The sequence below is a fragment of the Lutra lutra genome, chromosome 7 (assembly GCF_902655055.1).
Source record: "Lutra lutra chromosome 7, mLutLut1.2, whole genome shotgun sequence".
Taxonomy (NCBI): Eukaryota; Metazoa; Chordata; class Mammalia; order Carnivora; family Mustelidae; genus Lutra; species Lutra lutra.
The window spans coordinates 143990986-144010528 of record NC_062284.1 but is presented as its reverse complement, the minus strand read 5'-3'; the positions used below and the strand labels follow the sequence as shown (position 1 = coordinate 144010528).

At 47.2% G+C, this 19543-nt stretch overlaps 1 protein-coding gene across 8 annotated transcripts in view; it reads right to left on the bottom strand.

Annotated features, from left to right (window-relative positions):
* PPP2R5C (protein phosphatase 2 regulatory subunit B'gamma) overlaps positions 1–19543 on the bottom strand; it is a 123689-nt gene that overhangs the window by 47232 nt on the left and 56914 nt on the right. For all 8 annotated transcript variants that reach the window (XM_047737653.1, XM_047737654.1, XM_047737655.1 and 5 more), the window contains one exon: positions 1799–1998. In XM_047737653.1, coding sequence (XP_047593609.1) covers positions 1799–1998 — 200 coding nt within the window. The remainder of the gene's footprint in view (positions 1–1798; positions 1999–19543) is intronic.

Genomic DNA, 19543 nt, shown 5'->3' with positions numbered 1-19543 from the left:
CTCCGTCAGCTGGAGGGACGGTGATCCGAGCAGCAGGGTGGGCCCCGGTGCAGGGCTGGCGTCTGACCCAAACCAGGCCAACCACGGCCTCATGCTCTGCAGATTCTTCCCTCCTTAACAATGGAAAAACCTTCCAATCAAGTGATTTAATACATAACAAACTGATGTGCTTATAAATTAAAACATATTCATAAATGGGTCTAATTTAAAGATAAAATAAATTTAATATGTAATAAAGAAGCATTTAAAATAAGAGGGGAGGGGTGCCTGGGTGGCTCAGTTGTTAAGCGTCTGCCTTTGGCTCAAGTCATGATCTCAGGGTCCTGGGATCGAGCCCCAGTCAGGCTCCCTTTCCTCTCCCTCCCTCTGCCCCCGCACCTCATGCTCTTTCTCTCAAATAGGTAAATAAAATCTAAAAAAAAAAAAAAAAAAAAAGGGAAAAGGGAATATATGACTCAGAGAGCAGTGATTTTTCAATCACTTTACAAGAAAATAAAGTTACATCCCTCCTCTGCACCATAAAAGAAAACAAAATTCCAGGAGGATTATAAAAGGTATTGTGAACGACAAAATCATGAAGGTGTCAGGAGAAGTATTAGATTGTTCTTTGAGATTCTGGCATTTAGGAGACCTTCCAAAGTAAATGAGAGTTGAAATTAAGCAGTGAAAAAAGAGAGTCTCCCATTTTTCTTAGTCTGAACAGGAAGAGCGTCAGGACACTCATCACGTGGTCTGGGGAGGGGAACCACGTGGCCCTCGCAGCCTTGGCCTGGCCACACATTGGTAAATTCTCAACTCTTGAGTTAACAACAAATTAAAATATAATCAAGTTGATCTCAACTTCTGACACAACAGATTGTGAAAACTACAAAAAGGTACATTACTTTCAAATTCTTTACCCAAAGCAACATATGAAAGTGAGAAATAAACGTATTTCAGGTCATGAGATTAGTCAATTCTGAAACATATAGCTGTGGAGGAAAAAATTCTGCAACTTAAGAAGGAGTTCAATGAAAATCAGGATATAAAATTTTATATTAAGTAGCAAGGACTCCCCTTATAACCAGGGAGTTCTCATTTCAAAGGTGGAAAAAACACCAACAATTCCAAAAACACTCAACAGAAAATGAATTCAGGGTCAAACAGTATGAGCTCCAAATGGGATCCCGCAGTGGGCCTGGAGACAGGCTGTGGAGTAGGAGCCGGCAGAGGACTGAGCTTTGGAGCTGAATGAAACCAACCCGGAACCAAACACAGAATGACAGCGGCCATCAGCCAATCAGGGCGGCCTGTCCCGACACTGGCATTGACTGGAGGCCGCTGGCCAGTCAGGGGGGCCTGTCCTGACACCAGCATTGACAGTGGAAGCCACCAGCCAGTCAGGGCGCTCTGTCCCAACACAAGCTTGGTCCCATCACTATTTTAATTCTGCCCCATCATTACAATTTTCCTGCACATGTACAGGCAATATATGTTTACTTTTAAACTATAATCGGCACTGTTACATTAAGGAGGGTACGAAAATAACTGGGAATTCCAAGGTACCCAACCCTGGCTGTTCAGGGAGTTAAAGAAGTTAACGCACACACGGCACTCGGACTGGACCCTGAAGGTACCGGTTTCTCTCACTGTCACCGCTTGGACACCGGACACGTCCCAAAGATTGTCATTCTTCCAGTACGAACTTCGCCATACGAGGACTGTTTTGAGGGGGTAGTTGTGTTAGGCCCCACCGGCTCAGCTGACACTGAGGATACCGGGGCCCTGGTGGTGAGTCAGGGCTGGGACAAGCACTTACCATATGGACTACTTCTGGGTAAATGGGCTCTGTGATCACATTCCGATTATGGGTGATATATTCTACCATTTCACTTAAAGCAGCTCGTTTTACTTCCTTCCACTTTAGGTCACTTAGTGGATCGGAAACAAAGTCAAAGAGGACACAACACTGACGTAACTTCTGGATAAAAAGCTTCTCTTGATCAGCAGGAGGAACATCTGAAAAGCAGAAAGCAAAGGATATTGATCGCAAAAATGCTTAACCCCAAATTACTGTGAAACACTTTTAAGCCTTCTACTATTTTTATTTTGAATTAATAGAGATTCAAGATGAGAGACAGGGAAGGGACAGAGAGAGGTCAAACATTCCCCAAACAGAAAAACAACTAGCAGCTAGTCACTGCTCAGCTCATATGCGTCGTAGGATATAATTTTTATACTATTTACTCTCTAAACCACATTGAGAGGACGGTTCAAAATAAGCCCTTTCAATGCATTCGTTCACTCAACAAATATCATCTGAGCACCAGTTATCACATGCTAGTGCTGTGCTAGGCAAGGGAACGAGGGCCAAACCACAGGCCCCAGTCTGGGGTGGGCCAGACCTTCCCACCAGTGACACCTGCAGAACAGGCAAGGTGAGCTGAGTGACAGGGCAAGGGCACGTGGGTGTCCCTTGGCTTGCTGGCAAACAGAACTAGCGGCATCAGTCTGCAAACACATGGAGTCACCACCCCAGCGTGCCATGAAACACGTTTCATTCCTCATTCTGGGCCACAGTCAACACATACCATGTAGGATACCTGGTGATCTTCATGAGGACAGTGGTATAAAAACAGCACAGATAGTAAGTAACAACACTCATGTGACTCGGTGAGTGCTTGTCTGGGCCAGGGCCATACTATAAGCTTTATCCACATTTACACATTTATTTTTCCCCCACGTAATCCTTACCACGACACAACAGAGATAAGAAACAAGTCTAGAGGGTCATCTTGGGGCTGGACAGGGAAGGAGCCCTGCACTATCTTCCAGTATTCTGGGAAGTGTGGAAAACCACCGCCCAGCGTGTGTCTGACAGCTGCTCTGCGGGGGAGGAGCGGGGTGGTGACGGGAACCCACAGGATTTAGCGATACATACACTAGAACGGGTCCAACACTGGCAAAATGTCTCCAAAGATTTGCAAACCCAGTGAACCAGTATTTTCAAAGTGATCAATAAATCGTGTTACGGTATCATTCAAGGGAAAGCGAACCACTCGGAGTGAAAGTCAGCCCACTGGATTTTAATGGAATAAAATGTATGGACAGCGGGTTCCATGGTTTCACAATCCACACTGCATGTTCCTTCAAGAAGCTGCCATTTAAGTTCTGGTGTCACATCGAGAAAATGTCCCTAACCATATGAAAAGGCTGTAAGACACTCTCCTTTCCCCAAACATGCATCTTCGTACACGTGAACCCAAATCATGCCGCAACAGAGCGAATGCAGCAGCAGGCGGGAGAACCCAGAAACGGGAGAGATCTGCACCAACATAAAACAATGCCGCTAAGTTTGTCTTTGTTTCGTAAAATATGGCTCTTTTCATAAAAAACATTATTTCTGTGAACATGTCATTGGCTTCTTTTTCTTTTTTTTTTTAAACGATTAGAAGTGAATCTCTCTTTTTTTTAAAGATTTTATTTATATGTCCGAGAGAGAGAGCTCACAAGCAGGGGGAGCAGCAGGTAGAGAGAGAAGCAGACTCCCCGCTGAGCAAGGAGCCCCATGCGGGACTCAATCCCTGGACCCTGGGATCATGACCTGAGCCAAAGGCAAACACTTAACCGATTGAACCACCCAGGCGTCCCTTGGCTTATTATTCTTTATTTTAGCGTATGTGCTGCCAAAGCGATAAATATAATAAAAATACACTTTATTTTTCTGCTTTAATTTGGAATAGGGTCAATACTGGTAGGTAAGCCCACATACACGAAAGCTCCTATGTAATTTTTAGGAGTATGAAGGGGTCCTGAGCCCAGAGACCTGCTGTGCCCCCATCCACCTGCACCCCAGTGAGCACCCCCATGCCCTTGGGCTTTCCTGCCTTCAGTCGCTCATGTCGTCACCCTCTTCACACCGATGGTCCCTCCCTGCTCAGAGTCCTCCTCCAAGGCCTGTCCTTCTGTCCCGGCTGGATGAGGTGCCGCGCTCCGAGTCAGCGGCTCAGCACCTGCTGCGCCTTGAAACAAGTCAGCGTCCCTGTGTAGTATTTTTCTTGCTTCCCCCCACCTGCTCCTTGAGGGCGGGGCCCCGGTGATTATGTTTTCCAGTCCCCCCTCCACAACGCAAACAGCGGGCACGTAGACATTGCCACCCGAATGGAAGTGTTTGGTGGGAAACTGCGGGCCCCAGAAGCAGCACAGGGCAGGGCGAGGGAATGAGGAGACACTGCCGAAGGGACACTTAGGAAAGCGCAGGTTCGCACCTGATTTATCAACATTCCGAGTGCTCAGTGACCGCTCAATCATTTTAAACGAGTGACCATCACGACTCTGTTTGGGTCCAACCTTTTCCAATGAAAAGGTTTCCTTTTCCTTTCCTTTTTTTTTTTTTTTTTAATATTTTAAAAATTTATTTGACAGACAGAGATCACAAGCAGGCAGAAAGACAGGCAGAGAGAGGGGAGAAAGTGGGCTCCCTGCTGAGCAGAGAGCCCGATGCAGGACTCAATCCCAGGACCCTGATCATGACCTGAGCAGAAGGCAGAGGCTTAACCCAACTGAGCCACCCAGGTGCCCCAAGGCTTCCTTTTCTGAACTACTTCCTCGCTTGACTTCCATCCTCTCTCCACGCTCCCCTTCATTCACCCTCCTGTTTGCCAGGATCACTTAATGTGCTCAGTCTGTTGTCATGGCTTGTATGTTTGGACCCTACCTGGCATTCTCGTGTTCTGGACCCTAGGAAGCAAAGAAGCCTGTGTTTGCCGCAAGAGACACCTGATGAGGACTGAGAGAGATGCCGGGAGCTCAAACTGCGTGCCTGAGGCCACCATGCCATTAAGAGGCGGGGCATAGGTAGGACACTGTGCTCTACTCTAGAGCAAGGGATGCTGGGGTCACTCGGGTGCTGCTACGTCCCACACACATCGAAGCTCCCAAAAGCGTGATTCACTTCTTTAACGCAGTGTTTAAGAACTGACATTCAGAATAAAGACAAAGTTGTCACCAAAACACTAAAACGAGTCTGTTCCAATTAAGAGGGAAGAGCAGAGGGGGCCTGGGTGGCTCAGTCGTTAAGCCTCTGCCTTCGGCTCAGGTTTTGATCCTGGGATCCTGGGATAGAGCCCTGCGTTGGGCTTCCCGCTGAGTGGGGACTCTGCTTCCCCCTCTATGCCTGCCTCCTCCAGTGCCTGCTCTATCTCTGTTAAGTAAATAAAGGTAACAAAATTTCAACTTTTGGGAAATTGTGTCAATTCTTCCAGGGTACCAAACAGCTAAGGTGTTATGGTACTATTTTCATTTACAGTTTACCAAAAAAGTCTGTGACTATAATCTCATGAACTCCATTTTTTTTTAAGATTTTATTTATTTATTTGACAGACAGATATCACAAGCAGGCAGAGAGGCAGGCAGAGAGATAGGAGGAAGCAGGCTACCTGCTGAGCAGAGAGCCCGATGCGGGACTCGATCCCAGGACCCCAGGATCATGACCTGAGCCGAAAGCAGAGGCTTTAACCCACTGAGCCACCCAGGCGCCCAAACTCTATTTTTTTTGAAAACTCATTTGTTTATTTTTATAACTTCACGGTTTAAAAGTTTTAAAAACCTTTTAAATTAGCACTGCTAATCTTGAAAGAAGAACGAGGTATGAGTGGCATGAGCTGGGGCCGTACTTGACTCTCCTCCCCTGATTATCCATGTGACATGAGCCGAACGTTACAAAATCAACCAGACCCCGAGGTGCCGGTACATTACATTTCCGTATTCCAAACGCAAGACCGCCGCACTCTTAGTAAGCCACTGCCCTGCCTTTGACCCAAACCTTACAATTACTTTCACGAAGCAGAATAAAAAAAACGGGCTCTGAATTTTGCCCATGAGGGACAGTGGCTTACTTTCCTTTTAAATTGCAGACAGACTACTAACACGGACAGATGCGTTTCAGAACGCGTGGAAGAAGCCTTGATCCCAACAGAGACTAACAGCTAAGCTGTACCAGGAGACAAGACTCAGTGGCAGCCTGTGGGTGCTGCCAGGAACCCCGTGATGGGCTCTTCAACCGCGGGGGAGGGGGATTAAGAAGTCCACCTGCCCGGGACAAGCCCAGCCCTACACTGAAACTGCTAAGAGCAAGAGTGAAATTAAAGAGAAGATCACAGTTCTGGCAAGAGGACACTTTATTATTATTTCTTAAGTTAAGAGCTATTACATTTTGCACACATAGTATCACAAACACCTTGGGTCTATATAAACCTTTCAGGTACCCCCGCCCCCCATCCTCATGACTCTGGTTATTGTGCACTTGGGACACTTCTCAATTATTTCACGGTAAATCTTGAAGGATACCCAGCAGCAAAATGTAGGGTCACACCCATGCCAAACTGGGAGAGAGGAGCAGGGAGGACACCAGCCCATGAGAAACAGCACAAACGGCACAGGGAGAAGACCGTGTCTTTCTTTTAAAAACATACTCAGTGAAAGGAAGCCAGTCATCTGTGACAGACAGAGCCGCTCCGTGAAGGTCGCCATCCGCGCAGGGCGAACGCACCCCATTTTAGTTTCACACGCACTCCTGGCCCCACCGTGACAGAGGGCAGCATGGCTCCACCTGCCCCACCAGAGTAGCGACAGAGAGGGGGCAGAACTCCTAGGTACCTCCACCTTCTTCTTGTAATCCACACGTAATCCACACGCAGTCTACAAGCCATACACCAGACACTGAGGCTGCTCTGGGTTGTCAGTCTGGAGACCACTGCAGGTTTTCCCCAGGGAGCCCTAAATGGCTAACCGCATCCCAGCCAGCTTCATCGGGTGTGGCTTCGGTCCCAAGAGGGGCAGGGCCCCGACACTGAATTGTAGGCTGTGATCCTGCAAGGCTGAATTACTAAACTGGGGCCCTACGGGAGGAGGCACCATGAGAACTGTTTGTGGGTAGAAAAAGGATTCAAATAAAAAAGCCAACCGAGCCCACTTCCACCTGATGAGTCTTAGTGGTGAAAAGAAACACTGCAAGATACAGCAGAGACCCAGCTTTCAGTAGGAGAGCTGCGCGGAGACAGCAAACCGCACCCCACCTCCCCGCCACCTGCCCTGGTGGGACAGAGGTGATGGCTCTGCCCCCATAACCCTGACCCCAGTGAAATAAAGGATGGAGCTGCCCCCAACCGAGAGCCTAGAGGACACCACCACAAGAGATGCTTCCCCCAAAGGCACCCACTGAGGACCTGTGAGCCCCTTCGAGGTCACTCACGGGATATTTGCTAAGCAGCTGACACAGCCTGATTTCCAAGGACAGTGGCCACCGTGTGAGCACGGCGGGGCTCTAGGAGCTCATGCCGCACTCTGAAAGGCCCAGTGGACGGTCACCCAACGGTCCGCGAACGCCTGCAGGCCACGGGCCCACGGACGGGAGACAGCTCCTAGAAAACGGAGACAAACAAGCAATCTCTCCCAAAGGAAGAGCCAGACCTCCAGCGACGGCGTCATCTTGTCCTTCCAATACATCTGTTCTCAGTCCCGGGTGGGGGGGGATAAAGTTGGAGGCAGTGGCTAACAATACAGGTAAATCTGCGATTCCCTACGAATAACATGAATCCCACTGAGCTCTAGTTCTTTTATGAGGAAGCAAGGCAGATGGCAAGGTTCTCCCACTTTTAGAAAACAAAAGTTTAGCAATATCATTTTGTTTTTGAAAGACAAAATTTTTTATGGACCAATTCTGAACTGACTCTTCTTACCCACTGCTGCCTGCGTCCCCTCTGTCCTAGGTCAAGTACGTGCAGGCAGGGACTGCTGTATTGGCGTGCGAACGCCCCTCCCAGGACCTCCTAGAGCCATAGGACTCCGTATCTGTTGGACTAAGCTCTTTCACCTTGTTCTGTTCATGCCCTGACTATGCAAGGCCCTTTAAATTCCCTCCATCAATTTGGGAAGAATGGAGGCCTTTGCAATACCGAGTCTTACAATACATGGACATGGAATATTTCTCCTAAACTCAAGCTTTCCTTAAATGTCTGTCTTCCCCTTTCCTTCCCTTCCTTTTCCCATTTTTCCTTTCCTTTCTTTTTAAAGATTTTATTTATTTGAGAGAGAGAGAGAGAAAGAAAGCAGTGGGAGAGGCAGAGGGAGAAGCAGACTCCCCACTGAGCAGGGAGCCCGACTTGGGGCTCAATCCCAGGACCCGAGATCATGACCTGAGCTGAAGGCAGACACTTCACCAACTGAGCCACTCAGGTGCCCCCTTAAATGTCTTTCAATAAAGTTTTATAGTTTTCTCTTAAAATGTGCCATATATTTTTTAGATTTATTCTTAGGTGGTTGTTATGTTCTGATGTCACCGTGAACGGTATCTTTAAAAAGATTTAACAGCTGCCGCGACACACACAATGATTCTGGGGACTACTTCTGTATGTAGCTACCCCTGCTTACCTCTTATGAATCCTGACATGATTATCTGTGTATCTTTTCTGTGAATACCATCCTTTCCCTTGTAAAGACTGACGGTGTTCTTTCTCTTGCCTAAGCAAAGTGCCAGGATGTGGCGGGACCAGCTCCCTTTGCCTCTCCAAGCTCAGAGGGAAGCTCCCGTCGGATCCCATGGGGCTGGACGAGTGCCAGGTGTGCTGGGACTCTGTGGGTAACATCGACCTGATGAAGAACCTGGCCTGTAGATTCAGTGCTGTCTCATCCATACCCCATCAGAGACTTTTACAGAACGGGGGTGCATGGATCTCAAATGCACAGGAAATAGAAGACCTTCTTGGAGAAGAACAGGGCAGGGGCAACCTGCTGTTTCAGAAATAAGTAGACTTACTTAAACCTTTATTAACAAAAACAGCCAAGCCACAGCAAACAGAGGCCAAGAAACAGGCATGCACATATATGGAGCCTTGATTTATGACAGAACTGTATTCCAGAACAGCAAAGAAAAGTCAGCTTTTCCAATATAAGACACTGGGACAACCAGGTACCCAGGGACAGAAAGGGAGGGAGGAAGGGTGGGAGGGAGGGAGGGAGGAAGAAAGAAACTGGATCCCATCATATAGAAAAATAAAACAAAAGCTCCTGGTGGGTTATGACTTAAGTTTGAAAGATAAAACTCTAATGCATTAAGAAAATAATATGGAAGAGTATCTTATGTCAAGAAAGTGGAGGTTTTTTTTTTTTTTTTTTTTTTTTAATTTGAGTATAGCCTACACAATGTGGCATTAATTTCAGGTGTACAACAGTGGTTCAACAACTTGATACTCTATGCTGTGATCACAAATGTGGTCACCATCTGTCACCACATGACACTACTTGACACTACTGATTATATTCCCTACACTCTATCTTTGTTTCCCTTGGCATGTTCATGCCATAACTGGGAGCTTGTATCTCCCATTCCCCTTCACCCATTTTAAAAAAGATTTTATTTTATTTCAGAGAGAGAGTGAGAGAGAGAGAGCACGAGCATGTATGTGAGCGGGGCGGGGGCAGGAGAAGGGGAGAGAATCCCAAGCAGACTCCGTGCTGAGTGTGGAGCCTGACGTGGGGCTCGGTCTCACAACCCTGAGATCATGATCTGAGCTGAAACCAAGAGTTGGAGCCGACCAGGTGCCCCATCCCTCCCACCACTTTGTCCATCTTCCCGCCCTCTCCCCTCTGGAAACCATCAGTTTGCTGTATTTACAGGTCTCAGTCTGCTTTTGGTTTTGTTCTTGAGATTCCACACGCGAGTGAGATCACACAGTATTTGTCTTTCTCGGACTGACTCATTTTACTTAGCACTACACCCTCTAGCTCCATCCGTGCTGCTGCAAATCGCAAGATCACAGCCTTTTTCCATCCGAGTAACATTCCATTGTACATATATGTATAAACACCACATCTCCTTTATCCATTCATCTATCAACGGATAATCCTGGTTACTTTAAGTAATGCTGCAATAAACACAGAAATGCATTTATATCTTTTTGAATTACTGTTTTCATTTTTTGGCGTAAATACTCACCAGTGGGATACCGAATCTTAACAGTGTTTCTTTGTCTTTTTCTTTCGTTCTTTTTTTTTTTTTTGAGGACGCTCCATACTGTTTTTCACAGTGACTACACCAATTTACATTTGCACCGAGCGCGCACGAGGGTTCCTTTTTATCCACATTTGCCACCACTTGTTATTTCTTGTCTTTTTAATTCTAGCTGTTCTGACAGGTGTAAGGTGGTATCTTATTGTGGTTTTCATTTGCATTTCCCTGATGATGAGTGATGTTGAGTGTCTTTCCATGTGTCTTCTGGCCATCTGTATGTCTTTGAAAAAATGTCCATTCAGGCCTTCTGCCTGTTTTGTAATCCGATTATTTGTGGCTTTTTTGATGTTGGGTTGTAAAGCTCTTTATATATTTCGTATATTAACCCCTTACAGGATATATTAATTTGCAAGTATCTTCTTCCATTCAGTGGGTTGCTGACTGTCCTTTGCTGTGCAAAACTTTTTAATTTTGATGAAGTCCCTACAGTTCATTTTTGCTTTTGTTTCCCTTGCTTTAGGAGACATATCTAGAAAAAAGTTGCTACAGCCAATAACAGAACTACTGGCTATTCTCTTCTAGGAGTTTTAAGGTTTCAGATCCCACATTTAGGTCTTTAATCCATTTGAGTTTTATCTTTGTGTTTTTGCACATAGTTGAACTGCTTTCCCAGCACCACGTAGCGGACAGACTGTCTTTTCTCCACGGTATATTCCTGCCTCATCATAGACTGATCACATAAGCATTGGTTTGTTTCTGGGTGCTCCACTCTGTTCCACTGATCTACGGGTCTATGTTGGCTATACTGTTTTGATTACTATACCTTTGTACCGTAACTTGAAATTTGGAATTGTGATGCCTCCAGCTTTGCTCTTCTTTCTCAAGACTGCTTTAGGTATTCAGGGTTTTCTTGTGGTGCCCTACAAATTTTTGCAATGTTTGTTCTAGTTCTGTGAAAAATGCATTGATATTTTGATAGTGCACTGAATCTGCAGACTGCTTTGGGTAGTATAGACATTTTAACAATATTAATACTTCCAATCTATGAGTATGGTATATTTTTCCATTTATTTGGTCATCTTCAATTCACTTCATCAATGTTTTACAGTTTTCAGAACACAGATCTTTCACGTCCTTGGTTAAGTTTATTCCTAGGTATTTTTATTCTTTTAGGCGCATTTTTGAATAGAATTTTTCTTAATTTCTCTTTCTGCTACTCCACTATTAGTGTATAGAAATATAACCAATTTCTGGGTATTAGTTTTGTGTCCTGCAACTTTACTGAATTCACTGATTACTTCTAATAGTTTTTTTTGTAAGCTCTTTACCACGTATAGTATCATGTCTTCTGCAAATGACATTTCATTTCTTCTAGGGGTGTCTGTCTGCTGCAGCTAGGACTTCCAGTACCATGTTGAATAAAAGTGGCAAAAGTGGTCATCCATGTCTTTTAGAGGAAAAGCTCCCAGTTTTTCACCATTGAGTATGATATTACCTGTGGGTTTTTTACATACGGCTTTTATTATGCTGAGGTATGTTCCTTCTAAACCCACCTTGTTGAGTTTTTATTGTGAACAGAGGCTGAATTTTGTCAAAGGCCTTTTCTGCAGCTACTTATGATTTTTATCCTTTTGTTGATGTGGTTGACCACACTGGTTTGGAGATGCTGAGACACGACTGTATCTGTGGAATAAATCCCACTTAATCACAGTAATTTTTTTTTAACTTTCTAAATTAACATATGATATATTATTTGTTTCAGGGGTACAGGTCTGTGAATCATCAGTCTTACACAATTCATAGCACTCACCATAGCACATACCCTTCCCAATGTCCATCACCCAGCCTCTTTATTCCTCCCACCCACCTCCCCTCTAGCAACCCTCAGTTTGTTTCCTGAGATTAAGAGTCTCTTACAGTTTGTTCCCCTCTCTGGTTTCATCTTGTTTCATTTTGTCCTCTATTCCCCTATGAACCTCTGTCTTGTTTCTTAAATTCCTCATATCAGTGAGATCATATGATAATTGTCTTTTTCTGACTGACTTATTTCACTTAGCATAATACCCCTCTAGTTCCACCCATGTTGTTGCAAATGGCAGCATTTCATTTTTGATGGCTGCATAATATTCCACTGTCTATATGAACCACATCTTCTTTATCCATTCATCTCTTGATGGACATCTGGGCTCTTTCTATAGTTTGGCTATTGTGGACATTGCTGCTGTGAACACTGGGGTGCCTGTGCCCCTTGGGATCACTACATTTGTATATTGGGGTAAATACCCAGTAGTGTGATTGCTGGGTCACAGGGTAGCTCTATTTTCAACTTTTTGAGGAATCTCCATACTGTTCGCCAGAATGGCTGTACCAGCCTGCATTCCCACCACATCCTCACCAACATGTCATTTTCTGACTGGTGAATTTCAGCCATTCTGACTGGTGTGAGGTGGTAGCTCACTGTGGTTTTGATTTCTATTTCCCTGATGGTAAGTGATGTTCAGCACTTTTTCATGAGACTATTGGCCATTTGGATGTCTTCTTTGCAGAAATGTCTGTTTGTGTCTTCTGCTCATTTTTTGACTGGATTATCTGTTCTTTGGATGTTGAGTTTGATAAGTTCTTTATAGATTTTGGATACCAGCCCTTTATCTGATATGTCATTTGCGAATATCCTCTCCCATTCTGTCAGTTGTCTTTTGGTTTTGTCAACTGTTTCCTTTGCTGTGCAGAAGGTTTTGATCTTGATGAAGTCCCAATAGTTCATTTTTGCCCTTGCTTCCCTTGCCTTTGGCGATGTTTCTAGGAAGAAGTTGTTGCTGCTGAGGTCGAAGAGGTTGCCGCCTATATTCTCCTCAAGGATTTTGATGGATTCCTGTCTCACACTGAGGTCTTTTATCCATTTTGAGACTATTTTTGCGTGTGGTATAAGGAAATGGTCCACTTTCATTCTTCTGCACGTGTTTGTCCAACTTTCGGTGATGATCATTTTAATGTGTTGTTGTATGTTGTTTGCTAATATTTTGCCAAAGATTCCTAAATCTATGTTCATCAGGGATATTGGCCCGTAGTTTTCTTATTTTGTGGTGTCCTTGTCTGGTTTTGGTATCAGGGTACTGCTGGCCTGGTAGAATATATTTGGAAGCTTTCTTCCTCCTTCTGTGTTTTGGAATAATTTGAGGCATTAACTCTTTAAATGTTTGGAAGTATTTACTTGTGAATCAATCTGGTTCTGGACTTTCATATTTTGGTAGGTTTTTTTTTTTTGAGGCAGTTTTTTTGATTAGTGATTCACTTTTATTACTAGTAACTGGTCTGATCAGATTTTCTATTTCTTCTATATGCAGCTTTGGAAGACTGCGTGTTTTTAGGAATTTATTCATTTCTGCTAGGATGGCTAATTTGTTGGCATAAAATTTTTCATAGTAGTCTCTTTTATATTTCTGTGGTGCTGGTTGTTATTTCTCCTTCGTTTCTGATTTTACTTATTTGGTTCTAAGAAGAAGTTCTTAACATATAAAAATAATCATTAAAAGACTGATAAATTGAATATATAAGTTAAACTGTTTTTCTTCATCAGTACACCACCAAGAATGCAAAGGGAGGCCACAGAGTACAGAACTGCCTGAATATATAAAGCCTAAAGACTCCAGTCCTGTGAGCCAGGAACTGCATTCCTGGGTATAACCTATGAGTCTCTCGCACATGCAGCACAACATAGGTAAGAGAATGCTCACACCAGCACTAAGAGTCCAAACTGGAAACAACCTGAACGTGCACCAGCATTGGATGTTCTAGAACATTCTGAAACTATGCGGATGAATGAGCCCTATACGATATGAATGAATCTTACAAAACACTGTTGAGTGAAGAAGCTGAGATAAAAAGGATTTATTCAGTATGATTTCATGTTTACAAAGAGGGTACAGACATAGGTGTCCCTCAACCCATTCTGGACCCACAGGCGGCTCCGGGGTGCCTGGTCTGGGTGGTGGTTATGTGAGTATTTGCTTATAATTATTCATTAAGCTTTGTTTTATGTGCTCTGTATATGAGCTGTATCTCAAACTAAAAAGGCTACAGAATAAGTGCATGTGGCAAAACCATAAAAACAGAACAACCCTCAAAGGCATGTAAGGACACAAAGAGATGACTCTCCTTCTTCCGTACACATCCTCTGCCTCTATCTCCCCTCCCAAAGGCAGCCACTGTCCCCAGGGTGGGAGTCCTGCAGGGCCGCTCTGCACGGGGCCTCCCACGATGGCAATGAACCAATGAACCAACACTGACAACCTTGAAATTAACCTTGACCTACTTGGGACCAGAATACACACAGAGACGCACACAAAATCCCAACACATTCTCTATTGCACATAGAGCTTATGTTGGAGATCTTAAGCTCTGGATATCTTTTTTTAAATTGAAAAAATTTCCTAATCAAAATGAAGTTCTAAGTGACCTCTATTTTTTTCCATTTACATAAAGTTTCCTTCCTTTCCTTCTCTCTTAAAGATCAGCAATTATAATCCCAAATGCATAACAGAAAAATGGTAGTATGACTTGTTATCAGATCTAAAACATCTGATACGAAACCATCCGGATGTGGAAACTAAGGTCTTAGGGTAGGCCCCAACCTTCACTATGCAGCCTGTACCATAAGGACTTCATTTAAAAAATTTATCCCACACATACCTGCCAGGCACCGTACTAAGCTTTGACAACTCAAAAGTGAATTAAAACATGATACTGACCTAAAAGGAAAATGACGAAAACATGTGAGAAGTGCCATGAGAGCGCTGTGTGAGGTGCGAGGGGACCCAGGGGAATGGATGGCAGGATGGGTCTTCGGGAAAGGTCTTCCTGGGGGGGTACCTGAGCTCTCTCTCAGGAGCAGAGCAGAAGCTCAGTGAGTTCCGCTGTGGAGTGCCTGGGACCACACTCGGTGGAGAAAAGTGTGTCTCCAGTGCTCTCTTCTCACACCACAGCGACCTGAAGTTACAGCACAAATTCAACAGGAAAATCAATCTTCCTCTGAAAGACAGAACCTTAAATGAGCAGAACACTGTTTACACTATACAAAGCCCGAATTAATACACGGGATCCTTAATCCTTAATCACACTGGATTCTTAATCCTAAATTTGCATAGAGGAGGGACTCTGTCTCGTCACCTTGTTCTCCTCAGGATCTAAAATGGGACCAGCACATATGCGACCTCAAATACTTGTGGGACAAACAAAGCAGGGAAACACACTCGGGAAATGTAACAAGAAGTACCGTAATTCAAGTCTATTTATGTATCGGAACAGAAGGCAACGTCTGCGTAAACTCTTCAGGTAACAACCAGGTCTTCAGAGGCACTGCCTGAGTGGGCATCTGGGCACTCAGCTCTGAGGCACTCTGACAGGAGACCCTGACGGTACTGGGAGCAGACAGGCGTCAGTCACAGAGGGCTGTCACAGAGGAGAGACGCAGCCTGATCTGGGGATGCGAATATTTGCTCCAGAAGTGACAGAGGGACGGCGGTGGGAGTGCCAGAAGCAGGAAGACCGTGTCACGAGACAAGGGCTGAGTGCAGTCTAGAGCCCATCTGTCTCCCTGGGGGCCAACCCCTCTTCAGCGTGCCGGCCTGGCAGGGCCCTTTCTGGAAGCGGTTGGAGCTCTTACTCCAGGAAGCCCAAACTCTCACAACTTGAAAGCATGATAACCAAACAAAGCTGGGTGAGACGCCCACTTCCACAGAGACCGACTTCAAACCGCGACTCTTGGGCGCCCGCATGGCCCCAAACTGAGTGAATTCTCTCCACCTGCACCTAACTTGATTATTTTCAAAATTATAGTAAATCTTTCCCAATGTCAAAATGCAATTCTCACTGGTCTATCCATTCTTTTTTTTAAATCGTATTTTATTTATTTATTTGACAGAGAAATTGAGAGTGAGAGAGAGAGAGAGAGAGAGGGAGCGTGTGCGCGTGCACAAGCAGGGGGAGCAGCAGAGGGAGAGGGAGAAGCACGCTCCCACCGAGCAGGGAGCCCGATGCTGGGCTCGATCCCAGGACCCTGGGATCATGACCTGAGCCAAAGGCAGACGCTTAATGACGGAGTCACCTGGGTGTCCCAGTGTCTATCCATTCCAACGTATACATTTTCTACCTCAGTGTCCCCGAATCACACTCTCACTTCTTCTTCTCCTTCTTGGTAATCCTTCAGACAAGCTGGGCCCACATCAATCAGTGGTGTCAGACTGCTGCCCGTGTGGCCAGGCTTCTCGGTGGGTGTCACACATTCCATACAGCCCAGGTGCACCTGCCGGGTTCCATCCACACCACCGAACGTGGGAAGCAGACAGGCCTGTGAAGAACCACGTCTTGATGCTGAGAGCGCGCGTGTGCTTAAGCGTGCCGAGTGCTCTCTGCCAGCACCTGTGCCGTGCTTGGTGGGGGTTCCAGGAGAACCCCCAAGAGGCACTGAGCATTCTTTCCTGGTGTGAGCATACTGAGGCCGTCCTTTCCCAGTCCCTCCGGGGGGAATTCCGGGGCTTAGACAGAAGGAAAGCACTGTCTGCCAAACTAATTTGGACAGAGATCTGGTGATGGAAGGCCGGCCAGCAGCTTCTGCCGTTACACTTTTGCTTTCAATGTGTTTTATTAGGGACAACCTGTGGCTCAAAATCCATCATGAATGTTCCCTTTCAAATCCCAGTTCTGCAGCTTTTTCGGCTTTCTTACATACACTCACCAAGTTTATATTCCTCCTTCCAGGAGGAACAGATCTGTTGACCCGAGGGCCACGTCTGGGGGTGGACATCTGCTCAGGATGGCAGGTCTTAGGGAAACCCCACAGCCCAGCGTCTCCCCACAAACCCGACGGGCTCCTCCTCCGACACTTGAGATCCTCTCTCTCCTTTTGGTTTTTCTACATTTGTCGACAGAGAAAAGGGTTCCCCCACCGGCCCCCAACCCGCCATTCCCTCTCATGAAATTACAGCACAACTTAATGAGGCAGATCTTTTCATTTCAAAAAGCAGCCGCTGGAGCGTGGGTGTAGTCCCTTCGTGTTCTAAGCCTCCCTGAGAACCGAGAACCGGTGGCCTCCTCCAGCGAGTGGGTGGGGAAGGTGCTGGGGTGAGGATGGCCCAAAGCAGTAGGTCAGGCTCAGATAAGACACAGGCCACGAGAGCCTGGTTTCCTCAGGAAAGCTGCTCATTAAGGCAAGAGAATCTTCCAGCGAAGGAAGTCACATGAGAGAAGCAAACTGACTTCTTGTTTAGACTTCACCGCGGTAAGAACGTGGAGAAGTCATGACATTATTCTCAGCCTCGGGTTCCTGAAGCTTTAAAACCCCTTGATGAAACACCCGTGTCGTTAGGAGTGTGTCCCCACCTCCATACATATGAGGAATTCAAGAGATACCAGCCAAATTGGAGGCCTTGTGTTGTGGTTCATTTTAATTGGGAAGGATGAAGACAGGTCAAACTTCTAGGGATAAAGATATGAACGGTCAATGGAGGACACACTCAGTAAGTCTGGGGGGCCTGTGAGCTGGGATCCGCAGAGAGCGAGCCCTGGGAAACCTGAAGTTGGGGACCATGTGTGTGCGCGTGTGCACACGCCCGCCCTCCAGGGAGGTGACACAGATAAAAGAGGTGCTGGACCCCTCCAGGGCCCCTCCCGGGAGCTGCTGACCTCTCTCAGCAGCATCCACCGCCCCACCCCTCCAGGGGTACATACTAATTAGCATTCATACCTTCCTGTTCTGGGTTCCAGTCTTTATCTTCCTAGGTCATCAACCAAAGCCTGCCAAGTGGCCAACAGTGTCAGGGCCACCCGCCAGCAAAGGTGGATGACAGTTCCTCCTGTCCCCAAGGGCCAGTGGCACCCTGATGGCGGGGCAGTGGCCGACACCCTCTTGGGGACCAGAGAGGCCTTCCCTGGGGCCCTTCTGACTGGCCCCAGCCCAGAACTTGGCCTCCTCACTGGAGTCAGAAGGCTGTTTGGAGAGGAATGCAGAGGCACAGAGAGGCCCAGCCTCCCCCATCCCCACCCCGAACCCCCAGGAACGGGCGCACCACCAACAGGCCACAGAAGCTGTTGACGCTGATGGGACCAAATCCCAGCCGCTCCTAACCTGGGATCTGCACACTTCTGGGCAGGGAGAGCTGGGGCCGGGCAGGACGGGGCATCCGGTGTGGGGGGCCAGAGAGAGTCTGAGGCCGAATGGGAACCTACATCGCTTACACCTGTTGCATTACCGTCTTGAGTGATAACCACATTCTAAAGAGAAGGATTTTCATGCAGAGACTGGAGACAACAGGACTGAAGAACAGAACGGCTGCTAGAGTGGGAAGGCAGGCCCCTGCCCCTGTGCCCGCTGGGCGTGACGGGCCCCAGATCCGTGACCCTGGAGGGCGATGTGGCCGACGCGCAGCGCCACATGTCCTCCCACGCCTGCGCCTCCTGGGACGGGGGCGGCCCTGATGACGAGGTGGCAGGAGTAATTAGCAGCGACACACGGCTCCACAACACACCCTCCCCCTCCTCCCTGGCACCAGGGATGCCACGGCGGGGCCGGCAAGTCTACCTTGGTCCTTGGACGAAGCACACACAGCCTGAGGCCACAAGCCAGGCCCGCGGCTGCCCCACTTGTCCAGGAGACGCTCCAGCGGGGGCTCCCCAGCCACACAGGACAACTGTGAGGCAAGGCGACCCACCTGGAGGGATTCATGCCCTCACTATTCTCCTTTGTTCTTTATTTGCTTCTCTTCTTAGCTCTACACCCGGCGTGGGGCTCGAGCTCACGGCCCTGAGATCAAGAGTCGCATGCTTTCCGGGCTGAGCCGGCCAGGCGTCCCCCACTCTCCCTCTCCAGGGGAGCACGTGCGTGCCCTGCTGCTTCACCAAAGGGCTCGATTACATCGTGCCCCCTAAATCTCGCACACAATCGAACACATTATGAACACACAATGAGCACATCAGCCAAAGTGTCAACCAAAAGGCTCGTTTCTCCCTCGGAGAAGAAAAGGCCACCTAAATATCTAATGATTTGTTACTAGTTCAGACAGGAGACACTCCAGCATTCAGCACGCGCTGAAGACATTTAGCGGGTCCTTTTCTATCCATTTGATCCCACGCTGCGTGTGAAGCTGAGCTGGGGCTTTGGGTCACGTGTTCAGGCTTCCATCCATGGGGCAAAACGCGCTGGGTAAAATCTGCCTGGTTCTTCCTGGGCCTGGGGAAAGGAGCCTTCTGTGCTGAGAAGAACCACACAGGAGAAGTCCAGCAGGGGAGCTCCAACCTCGTGGTCTCTGAGGCAGGATGCGCGGGACGTGATGGGATGGGACAGGGGGGGCGGGCTCCTCCGCTCGAGCCTGGGCAGTGGGAACCGCAGGACGCTGGGGTGATGCCCCCAGGCGGCCCCACGGGGCCCTGATTGGTAGGCCCTTCCCTCCCGTCTCCCAGGGACCGTGACTCTCAACCGCTGTTTGCAACTCCAAGATTTTACTACAAAGAGACCACCGCATGGGTGTGGCCACCCTTGGAAACGCTTGTCTGGACACCCAG